Below are 17,951 nucleotides of genomic sequence, written 5' to 3' on the forward strand. Positions count from 1 at the left end.
CCTGCCCCACCCTGGACAATGGCTGGCCTCCTTGTGGAGAGACCAGTGGCCCAAGTTACCCAGGTTGAGCTTGGTGCAGTTCCCTTGGGTCACTGGACACTTGTACACGTCTCCTGTCTTCTGGTGGCCGTTGGTTTCCAGTGGAGCGCCGATGACCAACCTGGGAAGGAAAAGAAGACAAGTCAAGATGCTGGGGGAGGTTCTCCTTCCTGGCAAAGGATGGAACCTGCGGGGCAGTTCCGAGGGGAGAGTAGGGTAGGGAGGGCGGGAGGGAATCCTGGAGGGGCAGCCCACACATACCCTCACACTCAGACCTTCGTCTCCCTGGAAGAGGGATGCTGTGGCCTATCCAGGCCCTTGCCAGGATCTGGAGACACAGAGATGAAGACCACATGGGTCTGGCAACAAATGGGATGGAGGCCATCCCTGTGAGAAGAGGGCAGGGCAGACATCATGGAGGAGGTGTTCTTGAGCTGGGTCTTAACAGATGAATATGAGTTTGCTAGATGGTGGGACTGTGGTAACAGGGGTCATTCAGGCAGAGGAAGGATGATTTTGGAGTGTTGGCCATCTGCCACTACCCGTGGGTGGCCTCATTCCTCATCTTACATGAGTCTTTCAGCTGGTGACCCGGGGGCTGGGGCATGTCGCACAGTGTTCATGGCTGTCCCCTGAGGCACTAAGTCTTTGCTCAGGGTGGGCAAGGCAGCCAGCCGGGCTAAAGAATGGCAAGGGGCAACCACCCAGCTGGGCCTTCTGCCTTGAGCCTCTGCCTTTGTGACCTTATTTGGAAAAAGGGTTTTTGCAATTGTAGTTAAGGATCTCAAGATGAGGTCATCCTGGATTACCTAGGTGGGCCCTAAATTCAATGATGTGTCCTTAAGGAGACACACAAAGGAGAGACCCAGAGAGAAGAGGAAGCCATGTGAAGATGGAAGCAGAGCTAGGAGTGAAGTTGCCACAAGCCAAAGAATGTCTGGGACCATTGGAAGCTGGAAGAAGCAAGGAAGATTTCTCCTAGATCCTTTAGAGGAAGCACAGCCCTGCTGACGACCTGATTTTGGAGGTCTGGCCTCCAGACCTGTGAGAGAATAAACTTCTGTTTTGGGAAGCCATCTATCAATACTTTGTGCTAATTTGTTATGCACCCACTGGAAATTAACGCATGTTGCTTACATACACGTATTTCTAGAGAAAGAGCGGCCACTCCCTCCTGACCTGGCCAAGCCCCGTTACTGCCACCTCCCTCGGGGCCAGGGGGAATCCCACCACAACCTGGACAGCCCCCAGGCCCTCTCCTTAGAGTGCCCCAAAGCCCCCTCTATGTCTTATCCCTGGCCCACCAGCGGGCAGCACCAATGGAGGTGACCCAGAGTGGCCCAGCCAGGCGGCTGGAATCCCAGTGCTGACGTGAAGCAAAATCCTGAAATTGGGCACCGTGTCCCTTCAGTGTCACCTGCCTCTGGCATACCTGGACCCCTCTAGGCTTTGGGTGTCAGTTCTGCTCTCAGCCACCATCCGCCTGCTTGGCTCAGGCCCTGGTGCTAACAGCGAGTCAGGAACCACTCTCCCAGGCACAGCTGCACTGTCATGGCAGGAGATGCCATGGCTCACACAGCCCTGGAGGTCTCCCAGACCCCGAGGGGCACGGGGACATGTGACACATCGGGAGCGTGCAGACCTTTCCATAGCCCTGCTCTCACGACAACTTGCCACCCCCTGGAAACATGACCCAAAGAAGAAGCAATTGCTTGTTTTCTGGTTTAAGATGGTTGAGAGGGACGGACCCGGAGGTTCAGGCAACACAGGACTTAAGTAGCTTCTTGTGGTCAAATATCTCCCTGCCCCACTCCCACCCACCTCTCTGTGCCATCAGGAAAGAACTAAGGTCCGGCGTGGGAGTTAATAGAGCTCTGTTTGAAATTAGAGTCTATGTAATAAGAGCTGAGGTTTCTCCCCTGGGGACCAGATAATGACAGATTCTAAATATATCCACTTATTAAGCATGTCTATTTTTGACTGGCAGGAATTAACTGGACTCATAAAATCTATTTGTCTAGACAATGTGAGTTTTGGCTACTTAATTCTGCGAGTGATTGTGTGGTCAAGGCTGCTCCATTTTTTCCAGCCAAAAAAAAAAAAAAAGAGAGAGAGAAGGAGATGGGAGAGAGGTCAGTAAGGAAAGTTTGGGCTTCAAGGTTGCTTTTCTGGCTGCTCCCATTTTCAAGGTCAACCTGGTGTGTGACCAAGTGTCCCAGAGCGATGTTCCTTCTAGGATACCATTGCCTGATGGTGAGTGCTTTCTGGAAAGCATGCCTTCGAGGAACACCTCGCAGGGTGCCTCCGGAACAATCAGGCACAGCAAGTTCTAGATTAGAAAAAACAAAACCTGGCCATCTTCTAGAAAAGCGATCCCCGTGTGTCTTCTAGAAAACACTCCTGCTGCCTGACAAGGCAGACTCCTCACAACTCTCCCCATTTTACAGAGTGGAACTCTTGAGGCCCCACAGACAACTTGGTGGAGTCCCAATTACAGGGCAAGATCTTTGGGCTGAGATTCCAGAGCTGGGTGTTTCTTCATCCTCATTCTGTCACCAGCTTGCTGTGTGGCCTGGAGAAGTTCATTGACCTTGGTTTTCTTGGTCATGAAATAGGGTTAACAATTCCACTATGGCCTACCTCCTAGGGTCACCTAGGAGGTCACCTAGGGTCGTCTGGGGAGCCACAGATGCCACAAGGCACTGACAACCAGAAAGGGGTATATCTAGGTAAGCTCCTAGATATAGGAGAGTCCACAAAAAGTCCACACAGACTGGAGCCTTCCTAGAAGTCATCTGTCCTTGAAGTGGCCGACATGTCAATCTGGCAGTAAATACACCAAGTCGTCATGACCCCAAATTTGCCTCAAGACCAGGCTGTGTCCTTTTCAAAGAACAAGGGCCACCCCCTACGTCCTATCCCCATTCTCCAAACCTGATTCCTCTGGGGATCCTTGGCACTTTATGAGGTAGCAGGACAGGGCTTACTGTTCCCATAGTACAGATGCAGAAACTGAGGCCTGGAGAGGTGAGCTGACCCAGGCCCCACAGTTTGTGGCAGAGTTGGCACTAGTTCTCCTGGGGCAGCTTTCTTTGTGTTGTCCCAAATATTTTTTTGCCATGAAGGGAGGGCCTGGGTTAGCCCTCTTTGCTGTTCTTGATTCTTGGCATTACGTCTGCCCGTCGGGCTTGAGGTTTTGAGGATATGATTCAGTCTTGCTGTTGGGGGATGATGGCAAAGCACAGGGAAAATGTCTGTGTCACCACTGAGACCAGCCAAATTGCTCCTGGGGTCTGGCACCCCTGTCCCTCCCGCGGCCTCAGCCTTATATAGCCATCTGCAGCCTCAGGGCCCGCTGTGCTTCTCAGGGGCTGGACACCCTATACCCTCTGGCACGGGAACCAGATGGCAAACCCCAAAGGTTGTGGTGAGCATCGGGCCCTCTCCATGGGCTGCGCGCCGTGACTCACTGGCTGTGGGCTCCCGGCCTTCCTCCTACAGAGGCGGGGAGCAGGGCTGCTGCGGATGGGAGAATTGGTGGCAGGCTTCAGCCATAGCCCTGGAGGACCCTTCTCTAGCAGTTGCTTTCTAAGCAGGGCCTTGCCAAGGGAGGAGGCTCACTGTGGGGACGGCCACCTGAGGATGGCAGGATGTGGCCCCTCTGCATGCTGGGCTCCTGAGATCCCAGCATGACATAGCGTAAGAGAAGGGGCACCTGCATCCCTACCTCACACCCTCTCCAACAAGGCCCAGTGGGGACCTTAGCCCTGGTTCCATCCTTCAAGGCAATTTAATCTCCAAACCTTTTAAACTGCACACTCCTATAAGGAAAAAAGGTAATGTGTACTCCCAATATATGTACATTTGTATATAAGTTATACCAGTGTACAGCTGGCAATCTGTGCATTGAATATCAGTAATCCTATTTTTTTTCAGATAAAAGATAAACCTAGATAGAACTTGAGTCGTTTTATTTCTGTGCTCCAGTATACTGTCCTGTGCATCCACTATGGTGTGCAGATCCCACCCTGTAAGACCCAGCACACCAAGTCCCACCTGCTCCAGGAAACCCTCAATGATTAGCCCAGGCTTTCCCACATAAACCAGTCTGTGATCCCCGCTGACTGCTGTGGCCAGTGCTTTAGTGTCATAATTCCTTGAGGGCCAAGATGCTCTCATCTGCCCTGCCTCACTAATGCCCAGGGTAAAAGGTCCCCGGGGACTGTTCTGACCTTCTGTCTGACAGTCTACAGCAGCAGCAGCTTCCAGAGCTTTTAGCTTTGCCTCAGGCCTAGGAGGAGCCTCCAGATTCAGCGCCTGGCAAAAAGGTTGCTGAGACATTGAATAGTTTCTCTGCGCAGAGGTTCAATGCAGTGACCCAGCTCCTGTTTAAAGTCACTGTTGCTTGATTTTCCATTTCCCTCTTCCCAACAGTCCTCACTTCTGTTTGGGGATCTAGGAAATCTGGCTTCCTGCCCAGTTGTAGGGACTGAGCATACACTGCAGGCCAGGCCAGTGTTATCCTTGGACTGAAGGGACTGAGTAGGCCAATGACGTAAGTCACCCCAATCTCAGGACCTCCTCTTGGGCTTTAGGGACCAAAGTGGTCCCTTTTCTCTGGATGCCATCGTGTACAGATGTAGAGCGTGGAACTGCTAGCAGCCACCTTGTAATGATGAGGGGTACGAGAGAAGGAGGACTGCGAGAAGCATCAAGAGAAAAAGCTGAAGTCCCACCGATACTGTGAACCCCTGGATCAAACTATACCTGAAGTGTGACTGCTGCTGGACTTTTCAGATATATAAGCAATAACTCCTTTTTACTGTATAAATCTGAGTTAAGTTTTCAGGTATTTATAACTGAAAACATCCTAACTAGAATGAGCAAGGCAAAAAAAAAAAAAAAAAGAAGCACATAGTTAAAATTACCCCTAGAAATTCCATATATTACCATGCTATAAGAGGAACACAGTATCCACGACCAATGAGAGAGGAGCAGATTCATAACCCCCTGCTCACGTTCCATCTGGGGTATATACTTACTGTGTGAGTGGTGGGCAGACTTGCCGACACCATGTATATTATTTTTCTCTGGTTGTTTAACTGAATGCATAAAACTGTCCCCTGGTCCAGCCTTGTGGGAACAGATATCCTTTTGTTCTGTGTGCATCCCACTTAAAACAGCCCCTTGGACAGGGAGCCCTGCACTCCAGATGTTTCTAGTTACCTGGTAACTGGCCTTGCAGACCATCAGAGCTGGGAGGAAACGTGGAGGCTACTCTGTCTAGGCTTGTCACATATCAACGAGGCATAGGAAGTATTGTGCGTGAGGACTCAGACGAGATGGTGGCAGAGCAGGACTCGTGCAGGGTGTCCTGACTCCCAGGGCAGTGCCCTCACCCAAGCCGTGGAGGCTGGAAAGCCTGGAGGCAGAGGCTGGCTCTGCTCGGCCTTTTATTGGCTGTGTCTGGGAAGGCAGGTGTGAACAGTTTAGCTCCCCAGCAGATGGGGCGGGCAGAAGCCATGGGAACAAAAAGGCCATCAGCTGTTGGGGAAGGAAAGAGGATATTTGCAACTGATGGGCCTGCCCCTGGAGAAGGTCCTGAGCCCAGGGACCAGCACGGACTGCCTAGGAAAGGCAAGATGTGGGTTGCATCCCCTCCCTGGTCAGCCTCTTTGCTCCTCTCCTCAAGACCTGGACCTTGCATCCCAGGAAATCCAATTATTACCAACAATTCTTTTCATTTTAGTGAATCCCTTTTGATGTGATTGACCTGCATTTGATTTCGATCACCAGGACAGCTTTGGAGCTGGAAGGGCAGATTGTATCTGAGGCTCAGAAGGTGGATGTAGCAAGCCTGTGGGGAGACACTGGTCAGTTTCGGAGCTGGCACTGCAAGTCCAGTGCTTTGTCCCCCATTGTAAAGGACTGGGAAGTTGAGAAAGCCCAGCTCCGGGGGCTGGGCAGCACCCAGCACGGAGAGAGGGCCACCCTCCCTGGAGCCTGCCGGACCTGCTCCCCAGGAGCCTCTTCCCTTTCTCACCTGTTCCCCTCTCCCAGCACCCCTCCTCCACTCAAACCCACTCCAGGCCCTTTGTTCCATTTCTCTCCTGGCTTCATTTCCTTCCCTGAAATCAGATCGGGGCATCAGGGAGGGGCTCCCACTTGAGGAGCAGAGAGCTCAAGGGAACAAAGAGAGACTATTCCTCTAGCGAGGCTGTTTCTCTCCTCTCTCCACGGAAAATGTAACCTCTTTCAGCCAGCTGAGTATGGTGCCTAATGTGTTCAAGATGGGGCTGGAGAAGTGCTGAGTGCAGCAAACCCTGGTCCTGGCTGGGGGCGGGGTGCGGAGGGAGAGCCGCTGACCCGGGACCTGTCGAGGGGGGTTGGCACCTCCAGGTCTCCCTGGGCTGGTTGGAGGGGCTTGTGGTTCACTGTGGCTCAGATGCCTGGCAGGGCTGGACTCCTGAGGAGGACGAGTCCAGGAAAATGAGAACCCCTCTGTTTGCCAGCACATTCCTTACTCTCCCTGCCTCCATAAATCCCTCACCAGAGATGAGACTCCACTGGGTGTATTTAAACAACTATGTGTACCGTGATGGTTCACTGCATGTGTCAACCGGACTGGGCCAAGGGCTGCCCAGATATTCGGTCAAATACTCTGCTAGGTGTGTCTGTGAGGGTGCTTTTGGATGAGATTACCATTCAAATCTGTAGACTGAGTAAAGCAGACTGTCCTCCCCAATGACGGTGAGCTTTGTCCAATCAGTTGAAGGCCCGAATAGAACAAAAAGCCTGACCCTCCCCTGAATAAGAGAGAATCCTTTCTAACTGACTGCCTCCGAGCTGAGGCATTGGCTTTTTCTTACCTTGGCTCAAACTCAAGTGCTGGCTCTTCCTAGGTCTCCAGCCTGTTTGCTTTCAGACTGGAACTACACTATCAGCTCCCTTGGGTCTTCAATTTGCTGACTCAAACTGCAGATCTGGGGACTTGCCAGCCTCCATAATCCTATGAGCCAACTCCTTACAACCTCTTTCTTTTTCTATCTATTATCTATCTGTCTATCTATCTGTGTGTCTATCATCTATCAGTTCTGTTTCTCTGAGGAACCCTGACACAGTTACATAGTGCTCGTATGTTCTAAGGCCTTTACAGATATTATTTCTGTCGCTGATAACCCACACCCTCATTCATTCACTGAATCTTAAGCATCTACTGAGCTCCTACGAATGCACCAAGCACAGGGGGCACAATGGTGACCATGATGTGGTCTCTGCCTTCAGGAGACCTCCAGCCTCATAGAGGAGACGGGCAGGTCGACGGGCCGTTACAACACAGCAGTGGTTCTCAGAGTGGTTCCCAGCCCAGCAGCATCCACCTCCCCTGGGAGCTTATTAGAAATGTAGCGTCTTCGGCCCTACCTGAGACCAACAAGGAAGGGAATCAGAAACTGGAGGTGGGGCCCAGCATCTGCGTGTTGACAAGCCCTCCAGGGGATGCAGATACTCACTCATGTTTGAGAAGCACCGCGCAGGGGAAGCAGAGGCATGGCGACCACAACCCTCGCTGGGCTCAAAGCCCCAAATCCATTTCAGTATAATCCATCCCCTTCATCATGTCTTCTGAGGCTCTCTATTATTCCACTGCTGCTCCCCTGTCTGTCCCCGCTTTTACCAAGGCTGCTATGAATGCTGGGCACAGGCAGGTCATCATTTAGGGCTCAGCTCCAATGTCACCTCCCCAAAGAGGCCTTTCCGGACCACCTGTCACTCCCCACCTCCCCACCCTGCCTTATCTTCCTCATAGCACTTTGCATTCTCGGATGCTGGCTTCTTCATATGCCTTTTAATCATCCTTAGCTCTCAGAATTTGATACGCAAGGGAGCTAGGACCTTGTTGGTCGGGTTTGCAGCTCTAAATACCCAGAACAGTGCCTGGCACAGAACAGGTCCTCCAAATACAGTTGTTGAACAAATTAGCTAATCACCTGGCATAGTGGGACCGCTGCAATCTGATAGCCTGCAAATTGGGACCGCTGACAGCAGGCCCCCTTTTGTCTTCCAGTAGCTGTTAACTCAGCTGGGAGAGAAGAAGAACCAGCTCTAGCAGAAGAACCAACAGACTGCCCATCCTGCCCTGAGACAAGGCTGTTAACTGCCCTGGGCCTCAGTGTTCTCATCTACCAAATGGGACTGAACCGTTGCCTGGGCTACTTGCCACCCAGGGTTTCGAGGGTCATCAGAATCACCTGGGGAGTTACAAATGCAGATTTCTGGGCACAACCTCCAGAAGATTCTAATTCAGCCAGTTGGGGGATGGGACCTGGGAATCTATTTGTAGGCAGGATTGGGAGCCCTTGTATGAAAGATCTGCTGAAGAAGCAGATAGGACGCCCTTTGGACATGTGGAGAAACGTGAATGTCTGGGGAATTTTTACTACATCTGGGGGTCATGACCACAGCAACCTCCTTGACTGTCTAGGAATGATCCAGGATTGGATTTTCAAAAAATTTTGTTTTGTTTCTTTTGGTCACAAGAAAACACATAAGAAATACGTTAACTGGTACAAAAAAGTAGTAACATCTAAAAAGTATTCTTTAAGACTTTTTTTAGATTATAAAAATAATACATGCTTGTATAATGTTTATAGCATAGAACTGTGCAAAGTATAATATGCAAGGCTTTTCACTTCCCTTCTTAACCCAGCCCTCTATAGATCACTACCATTAGCAGCAGGGATGCAGAAAACCTTCTAAGTGTTTATGTAGGAAATTTTAAAAAATGAAACCATTCTACACACATGGTTCTTTCTGCAGTGTGCTTTTTTCCCTTAATTGTTTTATACTTTCCATGTCAGTATATATCAATTCCACACTTAGACCTGGCCACTGGGGCCCCTGCCCTGGGTCCTGCACTGACCCTTCTCTGGCTGTTCCTCTTTCTATGGGGTGAGGAGTCCTAGGGGTCAAGGGGACAGGCACCTAGAGCTCACATCCCCCCACTCTGGGTCACTGGGATGCCAGCGTCTCCTGCTCAGGACAGGCTTCTTCCCTGGATCTGTCTTTTTGATGGCCAATCATAGCACTGATGGGACTAGCCAAGGAGCGGCTGCTTGCTGGGGATGTAGACAGAGCTTGGATATATAGGGTGGGGTGTCCAAATGTGTGAGGCCCCTTGATCACCAAGAGGGAACTATAGGTGGGAAGAAAAGATGGTGGGCTGTGGGCTGGAGCCCCCGTTTGTTTTCTTGACTCAGGCCCCTTGGATGTGAGGGGCGGCCCTGGTATAGATGGATAGTATAGCTCTGCCTCATCCTTTATACCGTTTGCACAGTGTTATTTTTTTCTTTTTAATCATTCTCCTATTGATGGATATTTAAATAGTTTCATCCCTTTTCCTACTGATAACTGTTTAGGTGCTTTAAAAATTTTTTTTCCCATTGCACAAGGCCTTTATCAATATGAATGAATAAAAAACCCCCTGCGCACCAGTGGCGATGCATAGCAGTTCCAGGAGTGGTTACAAAGTGCGTGCCTGTCACCGTGCAGGCTGGCCCTGGAGCCGCCCTGTGATCTTGGGCACAGAGCCCGCTGACAAGCATCATCTCAGCTGTTGATTTCACAAGCTTGGCTCTCTGCCTTGTTCCTGGAAAATTCTGGGTCCACCTCAGCTTACATCCAGACAGCATTTTTCCCCTGATGTGCAGAAGTACTTAGAACAGAAGAGCAAAGAGGGAGGGAAGGTGACTGCAAAGCACATTTTCAACCCATTTGATGGGAAAATGAGATCCTGACACATGGACCGTCAAAAGAAGAGTGGCCAGTTTGTGCCCTCTAGCTCAATGCCCTCCCCTCCTCACAGCCTGATGCCAAGTCTCACAGGGCCGCTGTCCTTTTTTCACCACACCTGGCATTCTCATTCCTGCCTCTGTGCGTGCGGTCCCCTCGTCCCAAACCGCTGAACTGGCTCCATTCCAGTCCAGTTCCACTGAACTGGCTTCAGTGCCTCTTCCTCCAGGAAGCACCCCTTGATCTCTCAGCTGAAAGCTTTCCCTTAGTTCCCATGATGCTTTGTACTTCTCTTGTCTGTTTTTTTCTCTCCTTTCGATAATCTGTCTCTAGATAGCAGAGAGAGACCGTGATCCATCTTTAAATTTCTCCCTCAGTGCTGGTCAAAGTACCTTGAACACAGTCAAGGCTCAATAACTGTTTGTTGAGTGAAAATGAGGAGGCTGCTCATTTTTCAAAGACAAGCTGAATCTTCACTCTGCTTGGGATGTAGCTGGGAGCAGAGCTGGGCTGAGCTCTTCTGGGTGCCATCTACAGATGGACCACCAACCTTGGGGTGCCCTTGGCCCAGCTCTCCCCAGGAAAGTGGCTGTGGTCTGATGTCCCTCCAGAGAGGCTGTGTCCACAGTGTAAAAATCCCTTGTTTTCAAAATGTCTGATAAACTCTTGCTTGTTTTTCCAAGTCATGCTGAGTCTCCCCTCCCCCCGTCCCCCCCAGTTTTATCACAACTCTTTCCTCTGGAAATGAAACATAAACATAGCAATAGTGTGGGCAGACGTTTCTCAGTGGAATGTATAGCTTTAATTTCTTGGTATGTGCCCCTTCTGCATCCTGGGCGGGCCTGTTTCCTTTGGCTCATAATTAGGATAGTAATAGTTTGTATGTGACCAGTGTACAGGCCGAACAGCTTGTTTCATCCTACCCACAGCCAGGGGAGGGAGCCAGACAAGGAGAGGTAGTCCCATCAGACTGCAGAAGAAAGCAAGGCCCAGAGAATTTCCAGATTCTCTGGGTAGAGGCTGAGGCATGACTGGGACACCCGTTATTCTGATTGTGTCCACGGCTCTTTCCACCAGCCACGTGGACTCAGATGAGGTCAAACAAGAGGAGAGGGCCTGGAGGCGAAAGGACAAATACTCTTTTTCGGTCCTGGACCTCTTGATCTGTCAGTGGTGAGCTCTGATCTATTCCTGGATGGGCTAAGTGACCTGGGGCGATCTACCTGCCCTCTCCGGGCATCAGTTTCCTCGTCTGTAAGAAGAGATGCTTGGACAATTTCAATCCAAAGAAATAGTCATTGAGCCCTTGCTGTGTGCCAGGCACTATGGACTGAAGGTGAATGAAGCATAGTTTACACCCTTAGTGGTGTGGTGGGGCTGAGGGTGTGGAGAACATTGCTGCGAGACGGGGCAGGGGTGGGGCACAGAGGAGGCGCCCTCGCTCAGACATCTGGGAAGGCTCCCTGGAGCAGGCAACTCCTGGATGAAGGCTTCCGGGTGGATAGATGTCATTCAGGTGAAGAAGGGGCTGAGCCCTGCAGGGAGGACCGACAGCTGGGTCCTGATGGTGCCAGCGCTTAGGTGCGTTATCTAACGTGTCTTCCGTGGTGAAGGCTAGGCCTGGGAGGGACAGACAAGTCCCCGTCTTCACAGAGCTTGCAGTGGAGTCATTGTCAACCCAGGCTCGCATCACTCATTCCTTGTCTTCCTCGCCACCCACACCTCCCTGACATACCAAATCTTTTCCATTCTCCCCTCACTCGCCCAGAGGACTCTACATAAGTGGCCTGAAGTCTAGACAGACGGTTAGATGCCTACCTGGTTGAGAAGCATCACATTGTCCCCCCTCATCAGGTCATCCCTGCCTGCTTTCTGGTCTCTATATTCCTGCCATTGGTCACTCCTTTGGATTCAGGCAGTGAGGGTCACTCTCCACATAAGCCTGGAAAGGAGCTAACCTCTGAATGCACGGGAACTCACAGACTTTTTTTTTTTTTTTTAAAGAAGATGTTGGGGGTAGGAGTTTATTAATTAATTAATTAATTTTTGCTGTGTTGGGTCTTTGTTTCTGTGCGAGGGCTTTCTCTAGTTGCGGCAAGCGGGGGCCACTCTTCATCGCGGTGCGCGGGCCTCTCACTATCGCGGCCTCTCTTGCTGCGGAGCACAGGCTCCAGATGCGCAGTCTCAGTAGTTGTGGCTCACGGGCCTAGTTGCTCCGCGGCATGTGGGATCTTCCCAGATCAGGGCTCGAACCCATGTCCCCTGCATTGGCAGGCAGATTCTCAACCACTGCGCCACCAGGGAAGCCCTCACAGACTCTTAAAAAAGGATTTACTGGTTCCAGAATCTGGCTGGGCTTTAGACTTGCCTGGGGGTTTTTAAAAGAATAGATTCCTACCTCTAGAGAGTCTGATTTTGTTGTCTTGGATTGGGCTGAGGAATCTGTATTCTTTTTTTAACTTTCACAGGCAATTCTATTCTGCCAGCTTTGGGAGTCCCTAGATTATATTATCACGTGATCATCGGGCTTTGAAATAATGGAACTGGGGACAGCGTGCCCCAATAAGAAGAGCTGACAAAAGTGGGTCATGTGTTCATCTACTTTCAAAGCACTTTATATAAAGAAGTAAATAAATGAAAGCATGCAAGAACGAATGTCTGGGGGGCTGTGGTTAGTATGTGTCAGGGATCATGCTAGGTGCTTCCTCTGACATTAACTTACTTAATCCTCACAAGAGTCCTGTGAGAGAGAGACAGCAGTCTTGTGTTGAAGCTGAGGAAACTGTAGCCCAGAGAAGCTAGGTAACTCACCCAGGTCACACAGCTGGCTAAGGGGCAGCTCCCTGGCCTCTCTCTCCCTCCTGGTCCTCTCCCCATCTCTGCGGAGTGGATGGGGTGCAGGAGAGCAGAGTACACAGAAGCCAGCCCTGTGTTCCATCAGGGAGCCCTGAGCTGCCTCGGGGAATCATTGACTCTGCCGAATCCTTCAAAGTACTTTCTTCAGTCGGGTTAAAGCTCAGATTGCTTTCCCTCCTCCCCCTTCCGAACCGTGAGTAACGTCTACTCTGACAGCATTACTCTCATTCTGAGAAGCCATGAAGAAGCAAAGACTGAGGACTCACTTGAACCACTGGAGAGCGAAGCCTGTCATGACATTTTTGGAAATGTCCTCCTCCTTGGGTTACAAAATCCTTGGCTCACGTGTGGCTGACAGGGTCTTGGTGCTCTGGCCAGGTGTCAGGCCTGTGCTTCTGAGGTGGGAGAGCTGAGTTCAGGACATTGGTCCACCAGAGACCTCCCAGCTCTACATAATATCAAACGGCAAAAGCTGTCCCAGAGATCTCCATCTCAACGCTAAGACCCGGCTCCACTCAATGACCAGCAAGCTACAGTGCTGGACACCTTATGCCAAACAACTAGCAAGACAGGAACACAACCCCACCCATTAGCAGAGAGGCTACCTAAAATCATAATAAGTCCACAGACACCCCAAAACACACCACCAGACGTGGACCTGCCCACCAGAAAGACAACATCCAGCCTCATCCACCAGAACACAGGCACTAGTCCCCTCCACCAGGAAGCCTACACAACCCACTGAACCAACTTTAGCCACTGGGGACAGACACAAAAAACAACAGGAACTACAGACCTTCAGCCTGCAAAAAGGAGACCCCAAACACAGTAAGATAAGCAAAATGAGAAGACAGAGAAACACACAGCAGATGAAGGAGCAAGGTAAAAACCCACCAGACCTAACAAATGAAGAGGAAACAGGCAGTCTACCTGAAAAAGAATTCAGAGTAATGATAGTAAAGATGATACAAAATCTTGGAAATAGAATGGAGAAAATACAAGAAACGTTTAACAAGAAGAACTAAAGAGCAAACAAACAATGATGAACAACACAATAAATGAAATTAAATATACTCCAGAAGGGATCAATAGCAGAATAACTGAGGCAGAAGAACGGATAAGTGATCTGGAAGATAAAATAGTGGAAATAACTACCTCAGAGCAGAATAAAGAAAAAAGAATGAAAAGAATTGAGCACACTCAGAGAGACCTCTGGGACAACACTAAACACACCAACATTAGAATTATAGGGGTTCCAGAAAAAGAAGAGAAAAAGAAAGGGACTGAGAAAATATTTGAAGAGATTAGTTTAAAACTTCCCTAATATGGGAAAGGAAATTGTCAATCAAGTCCAGGAAGCACAGAGAGTCCCAAACAGAATAAATCCAAGGAGAAACATGCCAAGACACATATTAATCAAACTATCAAAAATTAAATACCAAGAAAAAATATTAAAGCAGCAAGGGAAAAACAACAAATAGCATACAAAGGAATCCCCATAAGGTTAACAGCTGATCTTTCTGCAGAAACTCTGCAAGCCAGAAGGGAGAGTTGAGGACATATATGGCAGGACATATTTAAAGTGATGAAAGGGAAAAACCTATAACCGAGATTACTCTACCCAGCAAGGATCTCATACAGATTTGTGGAGAAATTAAAACCTTTATAGACAAGGAAAAGCTAAGAGAATTCAGCACCACCAAACCAGCTTTACAACAAATGCTAAAGGAATTTCTCTAGGCAGGATACACAAGAGAAGGAAAAGGCCTACAATAGCAAACTCAAAACAGTTAAGAAAATGGTAATAGGAACACACATATCAATAACTACCTTAAATGTAAATGGATTAAATGTTCCAACCAAAAGACATAGACTGGCTGAATGGATACAAAAACAAGACCCATATATATGCTGTCTGCAAGAGACCCACTTCAGACCTAGGGACACATACAGACTGAAAGTGAGGGGATGGAAAAAGATATTCCATGCAAATGGAAATCAAAAGAAAGCTGGAGTAGCAATTCTCATATCAGACAAAATAGACTTTAAAGTAAAGACTATTACAAGAGACAAAGAAGGACACTACATAATGATCAAGGGATCAATCTAAGAAGAAGATATAACAATTGTAAATATTTATGCACCCAACATAGGAATGCCTCAATACATAAGGCAAATGCTAACAGTCATAAAAGGGGAAATTGACAGATTTCATAGTAGGGGACTTTAATACCCCACTTTCACCAATGGACAGATCATACAAAATGAAAGTAAATAAGGAAACACAAGCTTTATATGATACATTAAACAAAATGGACTTAATTGATATTTATAAGACATTCCATCCAAAAAACAACAAAATACACTTTCTTCTCAAGTGCTCATGGAACATTCTCCAGGGTAGATCATATCTTGGGTCACAAATCAAGCCTTGGTAAATTTAAAAACATTGAAATCATATCAAGTATCTTTTCCGACCACAACGCTATGAGACCAAATATCAATTACAGGAAAAAAAATCTGTAAAAAATACAAATACATGGAGGCTAAACAATACACTACTAAATAACCAAGAGATCACTGAAGAGATCAAGGAGGAAATCAAAAAATACCTAGAAACAGATGACAATGAAAACACAATGACCAAAAACCTATGGGATGCAGCAAAAGCAGTTCTAAGAGGGAAGTTTATAGCAATACAATCCTACCTCAGGAAACAAGAAACATCTCAAATAAACAACCTAACCTTACACCTAGAGCAATTAGAGAAAGAAGAACAACCCCCCCAAAGTTAGCAGAAGGAAAGAAATCATAAAGACTAGATCAGAAATAAATGAAAAATAAATAAAGGAAACAATAGCATATTTCAATAAAACTAAAAGCTGGTTCTTTGAGAAGATAAACAAAATTGATAAACCATTAGCCAGACTCATCAAGACAAAAAGGGAGAAGACTCAAATCAACAGAATTAGAAATGAAAAAGGGGAGGTAACAACTGACCCTGCAGAAATACAAAGGATCATGAGAGATTACTACAAGCAACTCCATGCCAATAAAATGGACAACCTGGAAGAAATGGACAAATTCTTAGAAAAGCATAACCTTCTGAGACTGAACCAGGAAGAAACAGAAAATATGAACAGAACAATCACAAGCACTGAAATTGAGACTGTGATTAAAAATCTTCCAACAAACAAAAGCCCAGGACCAGATGGCTTCCCAGGCGAATTCTATCAAACATTTAGAGAAGAGCTAATATCTATCCTTCTCAAACTCTTCCAAAATATAGCAGCGGGAGGAACGCTCCCAAACTCATTCTACGAGGCCACCATCACCCTGATACCAAAACCAGACAAAGATGTCACAAAGAAAGAAAACTACAGGCCAATATCACTGATGAACATAGATGCAAAAATCCTCAATAAAATACTAGCAAACAGACTCCAACAGCACATTAAAAGTATCATATACCATGATCAAGTGGGATTTAGCACACAAATTCAAGGATTCTTCAATATATGCAAATCAATCAATGTGAGAAACCATATTAACAAATTGCAGGAGAAAAACCACATGATCATCTCAACAGACGCAGAAAAAGTTTTTGACAAAATTCAACACCCATTTATGACAAAAACTCTCCAGAAAGTAGGCATAGAGGGAACTTCCCTCAACATAATAAAGGCCATATATGACAAACCCACAGCCAACATCGTTATCAATGGTGAAAAACTGAAACCATTTCCACTAAGATCAGGAACAAGACAAGGTTGCCCACTCTCACCACTATTACTCAACATAGTTTTGGAAGTTATAGCCACAGCAATCAGAGAAGAAAAAGAAATAAAAGGAATCCAAATTGGAAAAGAAGTAAAGCTGTCACTGTTTGCAGATGACATGATACTATACATAGAGAATCCTAAAGATGCTACCAGAAAACATTTAGAGCTAATCAAAGAATTTGGTAAAGTTGCAGGATACAAAATTAATGCACAGAAATCTCTTGCATTCCTATACACTAATGATGAAAAATCTGAAAGAGAAATTAAGGAAACACTCCCATTTACCACTGCAACAAAAAGAATCAAATACCTGGGAATAAACCTACCTAAGGAGACAAAAGACCTGTATGCAGAAAACTATAAGACACTGATGAAAGAAATTAAAGATGATACAAGCAGCTGGAGAGATATACCATATTCTTGGATTGGAAGAATCAACATTGTGAAAATGACTATACTACCCAAAGCAATCTACAGATTCAATGCAACCCCTATCAAACTACCAGTGGCATTTTTCAAAGAACTAAAACAAAAAATTTCACAATTTGTATGGAAACACAAAAGACCCTGAACAGCCAACACAATATTGGGAAAGAAAAATGGAGCTGGAGGAATCAGGCTCCCGGACTTCAGACTATATTACAAAGCTACAGTAATCAAGGCACTATGGTACTGGCACAAAAACAGAAATACAGATCCATGGAACAGGACAGAAAACCCAGAGATAAACCCACACACTTATGGTCACCTTATTTTTGATAAAGAAGGCAAGAATATACAGTGGAGAAAAGACAGCATCTTCAATAATTGTTGCTGGGAAAACTGGACAGTTACATGTAAAAGAATGAAATTAGAACACTCCCTAACACCATACACAAAAATAAACTCCAAATGGATTAAACATCTAAATGTAAGGCCAGACACTATGTAACTCTTAGAGGAAAACATAGGCAGAACACTCTATGACATAAATCACAGCAAGATCCTTTTTGACCTACCTCCTAGAGTAATGGAAATAAAAACAAAAATAAACAGATGGGACCTAATGAAACTTAAAAGATTTGGCACAGTAAAGGAAAACATAAGCAAGAGGAAAAGACAACCCTCAGAATGGGAGAAAATATTTGCAAATGAAACAACTGACAAAGGATTAATCTCCAAAATTTACAAGCAGCTCATGCAGCTCACTATCAAAAAAACAAACAACCCAATGCAAAAATGGGCAGAAGACCTAAATAGACATTTCTCCAAAGAAGATATATAGATTGCCAACACACACATGAAAGGATGCTCAACATCACTAAACATTAGAGAAATGCAAATCAAAACTACAATGAGGTATCACCTCACACCAGTCAGAATGGTCATCATCAAAAAATCTACAAACAATAAATGCTGGAGAGGGTGTGGAGAAAAGGGAACCCTCCTGCACTGTTGGTGGGAATGTAAATCGATACAGCCACTATGGAGAACAGTATGGAGGTT

At 47.1% G+C, this 17,951-nt stretch overlaps 1 protein-coding gene across 4 annotated transcripts in view; it reads right to left on the minus strand.

Moving 5' to 3' along the window:
- Window positions 1-17,951, minus strand: part of ITGA11 (integrin subunit alpha 11) — a 138,962-nt gene that overhangs the window by 77,567 nt on the left and 43,444 nt on the right. For all 4 annotated transcript variants that reach the window (XR_010946445.1, XM_067751790.1, XM_067751780.1 and 1 more), the window contains exon 3: window positions 60-160. Coding sequence is in view for 3 of the 4 variants with exons in the window: in XM_067751790.1 (XP_067607891.1) it covers window positions 60-160 (101 nt within the window). In the remaining variant the exon portion in view is untranslated. The remainder of the gene's footprint in view (window positions 1-59; window positions 161-17,951) is intronic.

The sequence above is a fragment of the Pseudorca crassidens genome, chromosome 1 (assembly GCF_039906515.1).
Source record: "Pseudorca crassidens isolate mPseCra1 chromosome 1, mPseCra1.hap1, whole genome shotgun sequence".
NCBI lineage: Eukaryota > Metazoa > Chordata > Mammalia > Artiodactyla > Delphinidae > Pseudorca > Pseudorca crassidens.